The following is a 16,281-nucleotide window of genomic DNA, read 5'->3' as shown; positions in this document are numbered from 1 at the left end:
GAATATGCTATCTAGGTTGGTCAGAACTTTCCTTCCAAGGAGTAAGCGTCTTTTAATTTCCTGGCTGCAGTCACCATCTGTAGTGATTTTGGAGCCCCAAAAAATAAAGTCTGACACTGTTTCCACTGTTTCCCCATCTATTTCCCTTGAAGTGATGGGACCGGATGCCATGATCTTCGTTTTCTGAATGTTGAGTTTTAAGCCAACTTTTTCACTCTCCACTTTCACTTTCATCAAGAGGCTTTTTAGTTCCTCTTCACTTTCTGCCATAAGGGTGGTGTCATCTGCATATCTGAGGTTATTGATATTTCTCCCAGCAATCTTGATTCCAGCTTGTGCTTCTTCCAGTCCAGCATTTCAGTAAATCAATTCTTTGTGATAACTGTGTAGACATTATATTTTAACTCTACTGTGCTGTATGTCCTGACTTTTAAAAAATTAATTATTTTAATTGGAGGATAATTACTGTATAATATTGTGATGGTTTTTGCCATACATCAACATGAATCAGCCACAGTTATACATGTGTCCTGAAACCCCTCCCACCTCCCTCCTCACCCTATTCCTCAGTTGTCTCAGAGCACAAATGTCCTGACTCTTTACTGAACTACATCCTAATTCTTTTCCTCTCTAGAGCCTGACTCTGGTCCTCACTACATCCTGACTCTTCACCTCTCTATGGCCTGACCCTTTACCTCACTACATCCTGTCTCTTTTCCTCTCTATGGCCTGACTCTGGTCCTCACTACATCCTGATTCTGGCTTCCAGCTTGTTAATTTAAAAATATTTGCCATGGGAAAAAATGGACTACTAATATAAAATAATCCTTTTTTAAAAAAAATAATATTTCTTGACTGTATATTTCATTTAAACAATGAATCAGCTATTCTCTTTCCCAGATACTTAAATTTTAACAGACTAATTTTAATAAGTGAAGAAGCTGCAGTATTTGGAGGTTTATTGGTTGGTCATGTGTCAATCATTATTATTACTTTTACTCTGTCACAGAATGATTATCCAAATGCAATCTATGGAAAAGATAAAAATCAGTTACCATGGTCTTATTGGTGATGGACAGGGAAGCCTGGCATGCTGCAGTCCACGGGGTCACAAAGAGTTGGACACAACCGAGCAACCAAACTGAACTGATGGTGTTATTAATGTGAATATAAACCAAAGGACAAAGCTAACCTAAGAAACATATCATTGCATCAAAAACAAATCTTTGAACTTGTGGATCTAGTGGATCAATTTTTCCTGTCAGATAAAAGAATGAAGCAGTGATAGTGGTGATAAAATGCACCTTTGTCTTTCCTTGGAAGTAACTGGTAGCTTCAATTCCTGAAGTTCTTTTGTATCTACTCAATGTAATAAACTTCCTTTAATCTTGGATGATGAATAGCACCTTAATCACAGGTTACACAAATGGGCACTGTTTCTTTATGGTACTTGACTTCAGTTCCTTTTCCTTTTGCCACCCTAGGCTTATTGACATCCATGGTTCATGATTTTTTGTTTCTTTCAAATGCAAAGGCAGCTGTGGGGTGGGATCCTTTGAGATTAACTCAACTTCACTGCATATCAGAAGAAAGGTATGTTCACCTTTTGCAACTGAAGGGCACAGACAATAAAATGAGTCCCTTCATTTATTTGTTAGTAATCAGAACAATTGTCCCCTTCCAGCTCCTTTCCCAGCTCCTAATAATGTGCTCTTTAGAGCCAAGAGGGCTTCTTTTGAAGACATTCCTACTGATGGGAGGCGGTTGTCTTTCTCATTCTTTTTCCTTACTTTCCCCCAAATCCAGAGTGTATCTTTCTACCAATTTAGACTAGTTCTACCTCTGAAATTCTTGTCAGAGAAGCAGGCTGACACCCTGTCAGTGCTGTGCTGTGCCGTGCTTAGTCACTCAGTTGTGTCTGACTCTTTGCAACCCCATGGACTATAGCCCACCAGGCTCCTTTGTCCCTGGGATTCTCCAGGCAAGAATAATGGAGTGGGTGACCATTCCCTTCTCCGGGGGATCTTCCTGATCCAGGGATAGAACCTGGGTTTCCTGCATTGCAGGCAGATTCTTTACCATCTGAGCCACCAGGGAAGCCCATTTAGTACTGTGAAAGTGAAAAGTGAAAGTGAAAGTCGCTCAGTCGTGTCTGACTCTTTACGACCCCATGGACTACATAGTGCATGGAATTCTCCAGGCCAGAATACTGGAGTGGGTAACCTTTCCCTTCTCCAAGGGATATTCCCAACCCAGGGATTGAACCTAGGTCTCCCGCACTGCAGACAGATTCTTTACCAGCTGAGCCACAAGGGAAGCCCATTTAGTACTGTAGTAAGTGCTAAATAACCATACTAGAAGAATACGTTTATATGGTTTATGATTAAATTATCATAGACAAGGTGCTGGAGCTCTCTCCTATTTAATCTCTGTATCTGAGCTTGGATGCCTCTCCTCTTTCACCTTTCTAGGACCCCACACACCAATTATGCCTACTTTCTTCTAGTTACACAACTAAATTTTTATCACCAGACTCCTTTCCCAATATTTCAATATTACTCTCACTCAACTTAATCCAAACAAAGCAAAACATAGCCCACTTTTGACCTATATTTCCTTTACTGCCTTGAGCTTCCCTAGTGGTTCAAACAATAAAGAATCTGCCTGCCAATGCAGGGGACACAGGTTCGATCCCTGAACTGGGAAGATCCCACATGCTACAGAGTAACTAAGCCTATGCACCACAACTATCGAGCCTGTGCTCTGGAGCCTGGGAGCCACAACTACTGAGGCCACGTGCCACAACTACTGAAGCCTGCGTGCCCTAGAGCCCGGGCTAAGCAACAAGAGAAGCCATGGCAATGAAAAGCCAGCACACTGCAACTAGAGAGTGCCCTTGCTTGCTGTGAGATAAAGCCATGCAGCAATGAAGACTCAGCACAGCCAAAAATAAATAAAAAGATGAAGGCAAGACTAAATATGAGCAGAATTCCTAACATGTCCACATATTGTGATTTGTAGTAGTGATAATCTGTCAAGAAGAGCTAACCCATTTTCCTTCTTGAATGGGAGATCTAAGAAAAAACAATCTCTAAGATTCCTAAATGTTGTAGAAGACGTTCTCTTCTCTTTGATACTCCAGGTCCATAGAGCCAAGCCAGTCAGACATTTTTCTGTTCACTTTTGTTTTTGGTGAGGAAAGGTTTTCCAGGAAATACTGAACTTCCCTCTAAAAGTAGGCCAGAGTAAACAACTCAAACTTTAAATGCAATAATCTTGAAACTTTACATCTACTATTAAAAACAAGACAACAGGGCCAAAATGGAGTCAGTTATGCTAAGCCTCACATTTTCTGCTTTCCCAGAAACAGAATCTTCAGTGAGTCAGTCAGGAATTACCTTTTCCCCACTAGGGATATAATCTTCCTGATAGACCCCAACCAACCCCTGATAGACCTCAACCCCCTAAAGGAAAGAGACCTTGGCACAACCAATCCACTTTTTGCTAGCATAATTTCTTTGTCCTGCCCTCTTCTGCCTAGAAAAGTCTTTCATTTTGTACAGCTCCTGTACAAAAGGGAGCTCCTTTTTACCTGCTAGATGGGATGCTGCCCAATTCATGAATTGTTAAAACCAGGAAGATCTTTAAATTATACTCTGTTGAATTTTGTTTTTTAATGCAACTAATCTGAATGTCATTTTTTCCTAAGTCATCAGTTTAAGATGAATAATGAAAGTGTGATTGACATGATCTTTGGAGTTTGCTTTAAAATATTCCAATTAAGGATGAAAAAAAAAGGTTGGGAGTGGTGGTGAAGGCAGATGCAACAAGAATGAAAAATGTTGATAATTTCTGAAAGTCTAGAAATTTACCACCCTTTAGAGATTTTCCACAACAAAGTTTTAAAATTTTAGTTTTTTTCTATTTTTCACTCTCTGATTTTTTTTTTTTTCCCCCCTACTAAAACTTGAGATGCTTGCCTATGGACAGAGGAGCCCGGTGGGCTACAGTCCATGCCATGTCAAGAGTCGGACAGGCCTTAGCAACTCAACATCATGGATTTGTCAGTTTCTGTTATGTGAGTACTGTAAGAGGCTAAAGAATTAAAAGCATTATTTGTGATTAAAAAAAAACAACACACAAAACCTGAGGGGGTTCTGGCCACAGGAAGAAAACAGCACAAGCAGTGCTTCGCAAACCTCTGCTTGTCTATTCGTGAATACACTGAATGCTCAGGGGACCCTCTGATCTGTTACACACGTTTCACTTGAAAGCAGAGCGTTCCTATGAAACCTGTTGGAAGCCAAAATGGCATAAAGGGAGCAAACAATTACCCCAGCACACATCTTGCTAACGCGATAAAGCACAGACGCTCAAAGACGCAGTTCAAAGCTATGGCAGGGAGATGTTGAGTAGTTTCCCAAGAGAAAGCGTGGTGATGCCACCTCAGCCTGTATCAAGGCTGCTGCAAAACGCTGTTATTTTCAATTTTCGTCTTTTCACATTAAAAAAAATCACAGCTACTAACAAAAATAGGTACTAATGTGGGTCTTCCATAAAAGCTAAGTGACCTGGAGTGAATTTTCCAACACCGGAAGAATATCTATATACGTTATTAGCATATAACTATCTACAGATTTCATTTTACAACTAATAAAGTTGGCTTTCCGCACATAACCCAAGCTGGGCCGGGGGTGGGGGGAGCGTTATTAAATCTCCGCCGGCATCTCAATTATAACCAGAGTATCACAATTTCCTCCAGAAGCGGCGCTTTGGCACTTCACCTCACAAGGCGGGAGAAACCGCCCGGCGTCGGACGTCTCCAGCGGGCAATCCTCTCAGAACCGGAAGTCCTCTTCTCGCCTCAGTTTCCACAAAGTGAAAGAACCGCCGGCGGGTCGTACCGGTCCCCGGCCCCTCCCTACCCGCGGGCAGCCACGCCCCGAGGGCGGAGACCGGGCGGAGCCGCGAGCTCTCCTCCGCCTCCTCCCGACTCGCCGCTGCCCCCGGTGCCGGCGGCGCATGTGCCTGGCCACCCCTCCCCGGCCCTGGATTCCACTTCCTCTCCGCTGGCGCTGCCGCCGCAGCCGCCTTCAGGCCCCGCGCCGCCTCCGGAGTCCATGGCCGGGACGCGCTGGGTGCTCGGGGCGCTGCTCCGAGGCTGCGGCTGCAACTGCAGCAGCTGCCGGCGCACCGGCGCCGCCTGCCTGCCCTTCTACTCGACTGCCGGCTCCTTTCCCTCGGGAGTCTCGGGTCGCCGCCGCCTGCTGCTGCTGCTCGGGGCCGCCGCGGCCGCCGCCTCTCAGACGCGGGGCTTCCAGAGCGGGCCTGTGACCGCCGGGAGGCTGGCGGGCCCTCCCACAGCGGCCGCGTCCGCCGCCGCCGCCGCGGCCGCTGCCTCGTACCCGGCCCTGCGCGCCCCTTTGCTGCCGCAGTCACTGGCGGCGGCTGCGGCGGGCCCGGCGCGGGGTTACAGCCAGGTACGTGGGTGCCGAGAAGGGCCGCGCGCCGGACCCTCCCCCGGCCGCGCGCCCGCGCCCCTCGGCGTGCGTCTCGCCGGCGCGCGCGGGGTTCCGCGGCACGCGCCGCACCCCCCTTCCGCTCCCACCCCCGCCCGCCCAGTCCTCCTATTGGGCCCCAGAACAAGGGACGCTTTCCCAGGCCTCGGGTTTTCTCCTTGTTTTTGTTCTCCTCTCGAGTCTGTGGTCGGTTGGGCAGTGTAAGTGTGACTGGGGGTGAATGTTGAGGCCTTGTTTCCCGCCGGCCTATGGTAGGTTTTGTGAGGCGGTCTCCGTCCCCGCCGCGCATCCCTGTCGCTCCCCGCCCCCCGGTCGTGAAGTTGGGAGGCTGGACCCCCGGAGGGTCGGGACTTTATGTGTCGCTCGAGCACTAGGCCTGGGCGGCCCTCGGCGCACCTCGCCGTCTGCTGCTGAGAAGCTTCCCGCACTCGCGTGGGCAGGGTTGGTGGGGGGTTGGGGGCACAAGCAGGCTGGTCCCCGGCGCTGTCCTCGCTCTCGAGTCCCGGGGGAAAGGCGGGTTGCCCCAGTTACTGAAGGTCACCTCCGCCTCTTCTGACGGAAGGTCCTTTAGGACCGTGGGTCACCGCCGGTGGGAAGGACAGCTTGGAGACCGATATGGGGGGAGGGGGGCCGAGGAGAGGAGGTGTCTGGGGCTGAGGATGACCTGGGGACCCAGGAGTGAGTCTACAGTAATTTACTTGATTTTTTAGTAAGTGTGTACAGATTGCAAATATTTTGTGCCTCATAGGAAGCTTTCCTTCTGCTTGTTAACGTGGCGTCTGGGAAATGTCAGCACACTTTTTTTGACTAACATGTTCCTGATGCCTTGGGTCATATTTATCTTAATTCAGTTTTTGCTTCTCCTTGAACTTCGGGAAACTGGGAAGCTGATCAGCATGGCTGCTGTCTGCCAGTGGCTGAGCTAATGGATTTGAATCTGGGCCCAATAGTTTTTGCTGCCCTTTTTTGTAAAAGCTTGTGATGCTTATGGAATTCTGGGAAAATGGGGAATGTTGTTTTGATTAAAAGAAAATAGTATGCCTTTGTGACCTGGCTGCTCTTTTTTTCTGATATTTTTTTCTGTGAATTTAGCTAATATAATGATATGTGTTGAGCCTTTACTAGTATTATACTGTGCTTGCATTATTGATTCCTTAAAATTATGTGTAAATCTTCGTGAAAATGACAGGAACATAAAAAAGCATGAAGTATCTCTCTTCAGTAGAGTGCAAGTCACTTGACTTAGAGCCTGTCTTCCCGTGTTGATAATCGTAGTGCTTGTTGCATTCTTATTAAATATGTTGATAATCGTAGTGCTTGTTGCATTCTTATTAAATATGTATCAGGCCTTTGCTACACGTTCACATTTATCATTGACTCCTTAAAATTAGACAAGTTTTCATGTAAATGGTAGGATGGTACAAAGGAATCTGTTTCCTTAGCCTAGTAGAGTGCAAGTCTTAAAACCTGAGTTGTCTTCACTGGTTATGGTTGTGGTGCTCGTTAGAACCTTGTTATGTTCCACTTTTTGTTTAGTTTCGTAAAATATAGTTTTTTGCATGTGTCTCAAGCTCCAGTTACCTTACACTACTGCTTTTGTGATTAATGATCTTTTCCTTGTTCAGTTGACCTGACATACCAGTTGACAGGTTAATCTTTGCAAGTATCCTGCTGACTTGTTGATTTATACACTCCTAAATGTCTTTTATTAGCTCCCCTTTGCCTACCAGTTTAAGGACACACACTGAGCTTAACACTCAAGTCCTCTGCTGTGTGGTACCCAGTTCCTTTTGCCAGCTCATCTTCTTTGGCTCCTAATTGCACCCTGCAGTTTAGCTAAATGCAATTATTGCTGTTTTGCAAATGGGCTTCTGTTCCTACTGTTTGTTCCCCTTCTCAGACTGGACTGTCTGGCCCTTATATATTGCTCTCAGAATTCTAGCCTGCCTTCAGTGTTCATCTCATATCTTGTCTTGATTCTTTTGTTTGTGCTCTGTTTTCAATTTCTATAATATCTTTTATCGTAACTATAAACTTAAAACATCTTGTCCGTGTCCTTGTCCTATGCTACATGGTAAGCTTTTTGAGATGGAGGCCCAGTTATGGCCTACTGTGGTTAGGAGGTGTTTAAATATATGTCAAATTGAAGGGACCTCTCTTGTCCCGCTTTAACTAAAACACTATTAGGTGTAATTTAAGATTGATAAATTTAAAAACAAGCCTGGAATAAAATTTATATTCTGCCAAGCCATTATGCTGTGTATGCTTCTTGCTTTAGGACAATGTAAGCCAGAACAGGATGAGTTAGATTTGTGAATTTTCCTGGCCTCTGAAATAACTAATTGTCCCTAAAGAATAACATTCAGAGTCTTTTTGTAGAAATAAACATTTGCTAAGTACGTGTTCAAGATATATTTCTGCAATTCTTCATTTCTCTTGGAAGGAATCCAAAACTACCTACCTGGAGGATCTTCCACCTCTCCCTGAGTATGAATTGCCTCCGTCCAAGTTGGGAGAGGAAGTGGATGATGTTTATCTCATTCGAGCTCAAGGATTGCCATGGTCTTGCACTGTAGAAGATGTGCTTAGCTTTTTCTCAGGTATATTGTATGTATGTTTTAAATATGTAACTTTGGGACTCCACTGCAATCCAGTGGTTTAGACTCTGCTTCCACTGCAGGGGCACAGGTTTGATCTTTAATGGAGGGGGGGGGACTAAGATCCCATGTGCCACATGGTGTGGCCAGAAAAAAAGTTGTAATTTCATTTGCGTAAAAGGTACTCCCATAAAATCCAAGTTAGACTATGCTGTAGACATCTTATTTGATGGATGGAAATTGTCTCATTCTGAGGACATCATATGTATTATTTGTCATATATACCAGATTTAAAGACCTTAAATATAGCAAAAATTTTAATGTTAAAACTATATGGTGTGAAACCAGTTTTTTCAGAAGTTTTAATGTGTGCATAACCTGTTAGTGGAAATATGTTAGTGAGAATATACTTCAGTAGTTCTTTGTAACACATATATTGTTGTTGTTGTTCCCTTAATAACATGTTTGAAGGTTTATGTATTTATGGTTGATTTTAAGCTTTTGTATCTTCCTCTGATTTTTAATTTTCCTGCTCCTTAAGAGGCTTCTAGAAGATGCTGGCTTAAATGTTACATGTTAAATAAACATGTAATACTATATTAAGTACCTATGTGCATTGTATTTACATCTTCAACTTGCTCCCAATATAAGGAGTGCACAGTTTGGGGATGTCTTTTCTTTGGTAATGAAAAAGAGGAAAAGTTAAATTATGTTGCAGAGTTATTCTGATAGATATTTTAGAGTTCTTATGGATATGGTCATAACAAAGAAGACACTTATGCATAAACCTAACCATATTTTAATTCCTTGAATGATGTCAAACCAATTGTAGAAACATTTGGAAGGACATATTAATCACATTTTGTGTTGAGCCTAGCCTGATTTGCCATTTACTGATCATGAGGTCATAAACTTATGTGCTAAAGTTTGCTTATCTTTTCCACACGAAACATTTAAAGAGGCCACTACCATCATTAGCATTTGGATGCCTTTGGTGCTGAGGGTTTGTGTAAGGAAAATGGCAGGCAGTTTGGATCCTGCTTCATTTTGTTGTTGGAAGATTGCAACTCTGATTACTTGTATTGATATGATTGAGCTAAAACTTTGATTTCTGGTTTTGATTGATTTTACTCACAAACTTTCAGACTGCAGAATTCGCAATGGTGAGAATGGAATTCATTTCCTCTTAAATAGAGATGGGAAACGAAGGGGTGATGCCTTAATTGAAATGGAGTCCGAGCAGGATGTGCAAAAAGCCTTAGAAAAACACCGCATGTACATGGGGCAGCGGTATGTGGAAGGTACGTGGAGTCATATTATTGCTTTTTGGAATCATTACATTAAACTGTACTTTACAAAGCAGTTTCATTTGATCCTATGTTAAATATTATGAATAGTGAAGTAGTTAGATACTATGAATAACCCTTTTCCAAGGTGGGAAAATGAAGCTAAAAATAACCTGTTTCTTGTCTGTAAAACGAGGATGTTGACAAAGTTTACCTCTGATGTTGTGATGTTACAGCTGGCTCATGGTAAACATCTGAAAATGTCCTTTATTATTTTCACCAGAGAAGTATTATTACGTATGTTTTTAGATTCTTATATAATCTACCCAGTGTGATTATTTTTTAAATGGATTCTTTGTTATATAAATTTTGCATACCTTTTTTTTTTTTGCTTAGTCTATGAGATAAACAATGAAGATGTGGATGCCTTAATGAAGAGCCTGCATGTCAAATCTGCACCTATGGTAAATGATGGAGTGGTTCGCTTGAGAGGACTTCCTTATAGTTGCAACGAGAAAGACATCGTAGATTTTTTTGCAGGTGCTTTTCAGTTATATCATGTTTGGGCCCTCATATCATCTTCCTCCCAGCTCCCCTAGTGGCTTAGTGGTAAAGAATCTGCCTGCCAGTGCAGGAGACTTCAGTTCAGTCCCTGGGTCAGGAAGATGCTTTGGAGAAGGAAGTGACAATCCACTTCACTATTCTTGCTTGGGAAATCCCATAATTGGGAGACTGGCAGGCTAGAGCCCATGGAGTCACAAAGAGTCAGACACGACTAAGTCACTAAAGAACAGCAACAGTCTTCTCCCTCCGTTGTTTCCTTTTATCTTAGGTGAACATTTTCCTAGTTAGTCAGTTCAGTGGTATTCAGTTGCTAAGTCGTGTCTGACTCTTTGCAACGCCATGGACTGCAGCAACACCAGGCCTCTCTGACCATCGCCAACTCCTGGAGTTTACTCAAAATCATGTCCATTGAGTTGGTGATGCCATCCAACCATCTCATCCTCTGTCTTTCCCTTCTCCTCCCGCCTTTAGTCTTTCTCAGCATCACAGTCTTCTCAATTGAGTCAGTCCTTCACATCAGGTGGCCAAAGTATTGGAGTTTGAGCTTCAGCATGAGTCCTTCCAAAGAATATTCAGGGTTGATTTCCTTTAGGATGGACTGGTTGGATCTCCTTGCAGTCCAAGGGACTCTTAAGAGTCTTCTCCAACACCACAGTTCAAAAGCATCAATTCTTTGGTGCTCAGCTTTCTTTATAGTCCAACTTTCACATCCATACATGACCACTGAAAAAATGATAGCTTTGACTAGACGGACCTTTGTTGGCAAAGTAATGTCTCTGCTTTTGAATATGCTGTCTAGGTTGGTCATAACTTTTCTTCCAAGGAGTAAGCGTCTTAATTTCATGGCTGCAGTCACCATCTGCAGTGATTTTGGAGCCCCAAAAAATAAAGTCTGCCACTGTTTTCACTGTTTCCCCATCTATTTGCCATGAAGTGATGGGACCGGATGCCAAGATCTGTTTTTTGAATGTTGAGTTTTAAGCTGCTAACTTTTTCACTCTCCTCTTTGACTTTCATCAAGAGGCTTTTCAGTTCTTCTCTTTATGCCATATGGGTGGTGTCATTTGCATATCTGAGGTTATTGATATTTCTCCTGGCAATCTTGATTCCAGCTTGTGCTTCATCCAGCCCAGTGTTTCTCATGATGTACACTTTGCATATAAGTTAAATAAGCAGGGTGACAACACACAGCCTTGATGTACTCCTTTTCCTATTTGGAACCAGTCCGTTTTTCCATGTCCGGTTCTAACTGTTGCTTCCTGACCTGCATACAGATTTCTCAAGAGACAAGTCAGCTGGTCTGGTATTCCCATCTCTTAAGAATTTTCCACAGTTTATTGTGATCCACACAGTCAAAGGCTTTGGCATAGTCAATAAAGCAGAAATAGATGTTTTTCTGGAACTCTTGCTTTTTCGATGATCCAGTGGATGTTGGCAATTTGATCTCTGCTTCCTCTGCCTTTTCTGAAAGTAGCTTGAACATCTGGAAGTTCACAGTTCATGTACTGTAGAAACTGGCTTGGAGAATTTTGAGTATTACTTTACTAGTGTTTGAGATGAATGCAATTGTGCAGTGGTTTGAGCTTTCTTTGGTATTGCCTTTCTTTGGAATTGGAATGAAAACTGACCTTTACCAGTCCTGTGGCCACTGCTGAGTTTTCCAAATTTGCTGGCATATTGAATGCAGCACTTTCACAACATCATCTTTTAGGATTTGAAATAGCTCAACTGGAATTCCATTACCTCCACCAGCTTTGTTCATAGTGATGTTTCCTAAGGCTCACTTGTTTACAGGAGAAGTCTTCATTTGAAGTTCCAATATTTGTAGATTATATAAGTATTTTGACCTATCATGCTAATCTTTGAGGGTGTCACATTTAAAAGTGATTTCACATGAAGTTTTTATTTTTTTCTATGAGGAAAACATTCTTTCATAAAAGTGGCTGTATTTGTCTAAGACAGCAATTTATATGATTTAAAGGCATTATTATCTAATTCTTAGCAGTAAGATATGCATCAGCAGTGATGTTAGTCTAAATTTCTATTTCACCTAATGTGTAATTAATGGCAAAAAACAGAGAGAGAGTTGTGTGTTTTAGATGGACTGCTTGGACCCTAAACATCCTGGGAATAGGTGAGTGTTATTGGCTTTTTACTGCATAATAATTTTCTTCCCATTAGGTGGGTATAGGCTTTGAGACTGGCAAACTAGCTGCACAGTTTTACTAATAAAAAAGAAATTTTTAGAATGTGATTGAATGTATTAAGTTGTAAGACTAAAACAGCTCTTGTTAGCAGCACTAATTTGTAATAATTTTTGGACACCTAGGACTGAATATAGTAGACATTACTTTTGTCATGGATTATAGAGGGAGAAGAAAAACAGGAGAAGCCTATGTGCAGTTTGAAGAACCAGAAATGGCCAGCCAAGCCCTTTTGAAACACAGGGAAGAAATTGGCAACCGGTGAGTGAAGCAGATAGTAATGATGTAGAAAGATCAAACATTGGGTCATTTTCATAAACACAGTGTAACATGACTGTTAAATTATTTCAGTACAGACATGAGTTGTCAGATGTCCATCACTTAGATGAATAAATTGTTAACATTTGTTACATCTGCTGCATCTGTTTTTTCAGTTTATGTCTTTTTTTTTAACATCTCAATATTTATTATCTAATGCCAGTCCATAATCACATTTTCCTGTTTATACCCAAAGGTATAAGCCAATAGGTTATACCTATTTATACCTTTTCTAGTTGCCTTCTTTTTCCCCACCAAAATCTAGACATGGTCCACACGTTACATTTGATTATTATGCTTGCAGTTCTGTTAAGTTTGAGCAAATCCCCTTTCCCTTTTTATTCCCTTCTCCTTTTTATTATTTTTTTCCCCCATTAGGCCATGCCACGTAGCTTGTGGGATCTACATTCCCCAATTAGGGATTGAACCCACGCCTACAGCAATAAAACACTGAGTCCTAGCCACTTGACCACCAGGGAATTCACCGCCCCCCGCTTTTAATATCCAGTTGGCTTTTGAAGAAATTGAATCAGTGGTTCTGTATAGTGTCTCACATTCTGTATTTATATTTTTGCTTCCTCATGGTGTCCTTTAACTTACTCCTTTGTATCCTGTGTTATTTCCTGGTAACTAGATGTTAAAATCTTGGATTTATTCAGGTTAACATTTTGATATGAATACTCTATAGAGGCTTACCAGGTGCTCAGTGGTAAAGAATCTGCCTACCAATGCAAGAGATGCGGGTTTGATCCCTGGGTTGGGAACATCCATGCTAGAGGAGGAAATGACAACCCACTCCAATATTCTTGCCTGGAAAATTCCATGGACAGGAACCTGGTGGGCTAGAGTCCATGTGGTCACAAAGAGTTGGACACAACTAAGCACGAGTTAGAACTGGACATGGAACAACAGACTGGCTCCAAATAGGAAAAGGAGTACATCAAGGCTGTATATTGTCACCCTGTTTATTTAACTTATATGCAGAGTACATCTTGCGAAATGCTGGGCTGGAAGAAGCACAAGCTGGAATCAAGATTGCCAGGAGAAATATCAATAACCTCAGATATGCAAATGACACCACCCTTATGGCAGAAAGTGAAGAAGAAGTAAACAGCCTCTTGATGAAAGTGAAAGTGGAGAGTGAAAAAGTTGGCTTAAAGCTCAATATTCAGAAAACGAAGATCATGGCATCCGGTCCCATCACTTCATGGGAAATAGATGGGGAAACAGTGGAAACAGTGTCAGACTTTATTTTTGGGGGCTCCAAAATCACTGCAGCCATGAAATTAAAAGACACTTACTCCTTGGAAGGAAAGTTATGACCAACCTAGATAGCATATTGAAAAGCAGAGACATTACTTTGCCAACAAAGGTCCATGTAGTCAAGGCTGTGGTTTTTCCTGTGGTCATGTATGGATGTGAGAGTTGGACTGTGAAGAAAGCTGAGCGCCAAAGAATTGATGCTTTAGAACTGTGGTCTTGGAGAAGACTCTTGAGAGTCCCTTGGACTGCAAGGAAATCCAACCAGTCCATTCTGAAGGAGATCAGCCCTGGGATTTCTTTGGAAAGAATGATGCTAAAGCTGAAACTCCAGTACTTTGGCCACCTCACGCAGAGTTGACTCATTGGAAAAGACTCTGATGCTGGGCGGGATTGGGGGCAGGAGGAGAAGGGGATGACAGAGGATGAGATGGCTGGATGGCATCACTGACTTGATGGACGTGAGTCTGAGTGAACTCTGGGGGTTGGTGATAGACAGGGAGGCCTGGCGTGCTGCAATTCATGGGGTTGCAAAGAGTCAGACACGACTGAGCGACTGAACTGAACTGAAGCACGAGCACAATAAATCTCCTTAGTAAATTTAAGAAATGTTGCCCATCTAGGTCTGTAAATGCAGATGACTCCTATAATTTGAGCTTGATAACCTAATTTGGAAAAGCATTGTTCAGAAGAAGGAAACTGGTTCCAGAAGCCTGAATTTAATAGTTCCACAGCCATACAGAAAGCAAGTTAGAACGGACATTTAGTTCATGAATTCTCCTTAGCCTCTAGTTAAGACCTGAGGCAAGTTAGCTCCTCCTATACAGTGACTTTTAATGTCTTGGCAGATATGATGAATTTTCACAGAAATGATTTGTAAGGCCTCAAGAGATTATTAATCAACTGTATTAAAAAATAACAAAACCTTTCTTAACAGATTCTTTTTATATATACAGTTGACCTTTGCATATTTGTCCTTGTGGAGTGAAATGGGGTGAAAACATTGGTAAAAGGAAACTGTTACCTTATGGAGGATTAAATCGTTGACCTGGTCTGTTGAGAGTACTTTTTCATGGGCTGATGTCTATGTCCATTCTTACTTTTCTCCCCACCTGTTATCTTTGGACACCCATGTTTGTTGACCTTTGGAAATATATATGCATATTTTATTTTAAAAGAGTTCACTGTGAAGTTAATTTGTACCATTTGCACATATTCACTTTTGTTTTGACATAGATATATAGAGATATTTCCAAGCAGAAGGAATGAAGTTCGAACACATGTTGGTTCTCATAAGGGAAAAAAAATAGCATCTTCTCCCACTGCTAAATATATAACTGAGCCAGAAATGGTCTTTGAAGAGCATGAAGTAAATGAGGATATCCGACCCATGACAGCTTTTGAAAGTGAGAAGGAAATAGGTAAGGACTTGCCTCTTATTGAAATTCATTGGGTCTGCGTTGTATGTTTTGATATTTGTTTTAAAAAAAAACTTTTTATGACCATGTTGTATGACATTGTAATAGTATAGGATAAAGGGTATTGAGGTAAATATTTAACATGTCTTTGAGTATAGTGTGTACTGTGAATACACAGTCTTCCCTCAGTATTCACAGGGGATTGGGTCCAGGACTCGTCATAGATACCAGAATCCATGAATGCTCAAGTCTGATAGTCAGCCCTCTGTATCCAGAGTTTCCAGGGTATGAAGGGTTGACTGTACAGGCCGAAGATACAGGTTTTTAAAAACTTTACTTATTTTTTTGTAGATTCTGTGTCAAAAGCCAGTTTTCACATATATAACAAAAAGAAGTAAGTTTGTCAGCATTTTAAACTTAAGCTGGGAAAAGATGTGTGTAAGAGAGCAGGATTGTTGACAAAGGAAGGAATGTTGTCTGCCTCCGTGTTTAATTATTCCTTTGATTCTTAATCCTAAAACAGTGTTTAGAATCTTGAAAGTTTGATAAATACGTTCTAAGTTTGTGCCCTAGAAATATCCCATTACCATATTAATTTTTTTTAAGTGATTGTAACCCAGGAAATTTCTTGGCTTTATTTTTCATTCATAATTGTTTTTCCTTCTCTTTGTTGTTAGAAAAAGATACATTCTTTATAATCTGGTAATGGTTTGAGACACTAAATCCTTATAAGTGTTCAGGTGATATCTGTTAGGTGGGGGAAATTTCAGATGATTGGCTTTTAAATGGAAGCCCTCTTCCTTACTATTTGAAGAGGAATTGAGGATTTTGAAATTAAAATCAAAAAAAAAAAAGAAATTAAAATCATTCATAATTGCAGTCTGCGAATAACTCTGAAGCTTTGATATTCCTGACAGTGCTTTTTGTTCCACTTCTCAGAATTGCCTAAGGAGATGTCAGAAAAGATACCAGAGGCTGTTGATTTTGGAACTACGTCTTCACTACATTTTGTCCATATGAGAGGATTGCCTTTCCAAGCCAATGCCCAAGACATTATAAATGTGTGTGGCAGTAAGATATCCAATCTCAATAGCTTTGAATAATAGTTCTGAAGT

At 41.7% G+C, this 16,281-nt stretch overlaps 1 protein-coding gene across 4 annotated transcripts in view; it reads left to right on the top strand.

The window, feature by feature from the left end:
- The window catches only part of GRSF1 (G-rich RNA sequence binding factor 1), a 57,782-nt gene that overhangs the window by 30,086 nt on the left and 11,415 nt on the right, over nt 1-16,281 (top strand). For 2 of the 4 annotated variants that reach the window (XM_024993231.2, XM_059887527.1), the window contains exons 4-9: nt 7,963-8,119; nt 9,262-9,417; nt 9,799-9,942; nt 12,296-12,431; nt 14,985-15,169; nt 16,106-16,227. In XM_024993231.2, coding sequence (XP_024848999.1) covers nt 7,963-8,119; nt 9,262-9,417; nt 9,799-9,942; nt 12,296-12,431; nt 14,985-15,169; nt 16,106-16,227 — 900 coding nt within the window. 4 annotated transcript variants of the gene reach the window in all.

The sequence above is a fragment of the Bos taurus genome, chromosome 6 (assembly GCF_002263795.3).
Source record: "Bos taurus isolate L1 Dominette 01449 registration number 42190680 breed Hereford chromosome 6, ARS-UCD2.0, whole genome shotgun sequence".
NCBI classification, from domain to species: Eukaryota; Metazoa; Chordata; class Mammalia; order Artiodactyla; family Bovidae; genus Bos; species Bos taurus.
The sequence above is the reverse complement of the archived record's forward strand: the minus strand, read 5'-3'. Positions and strand labels throughout refer to the sequence as shown.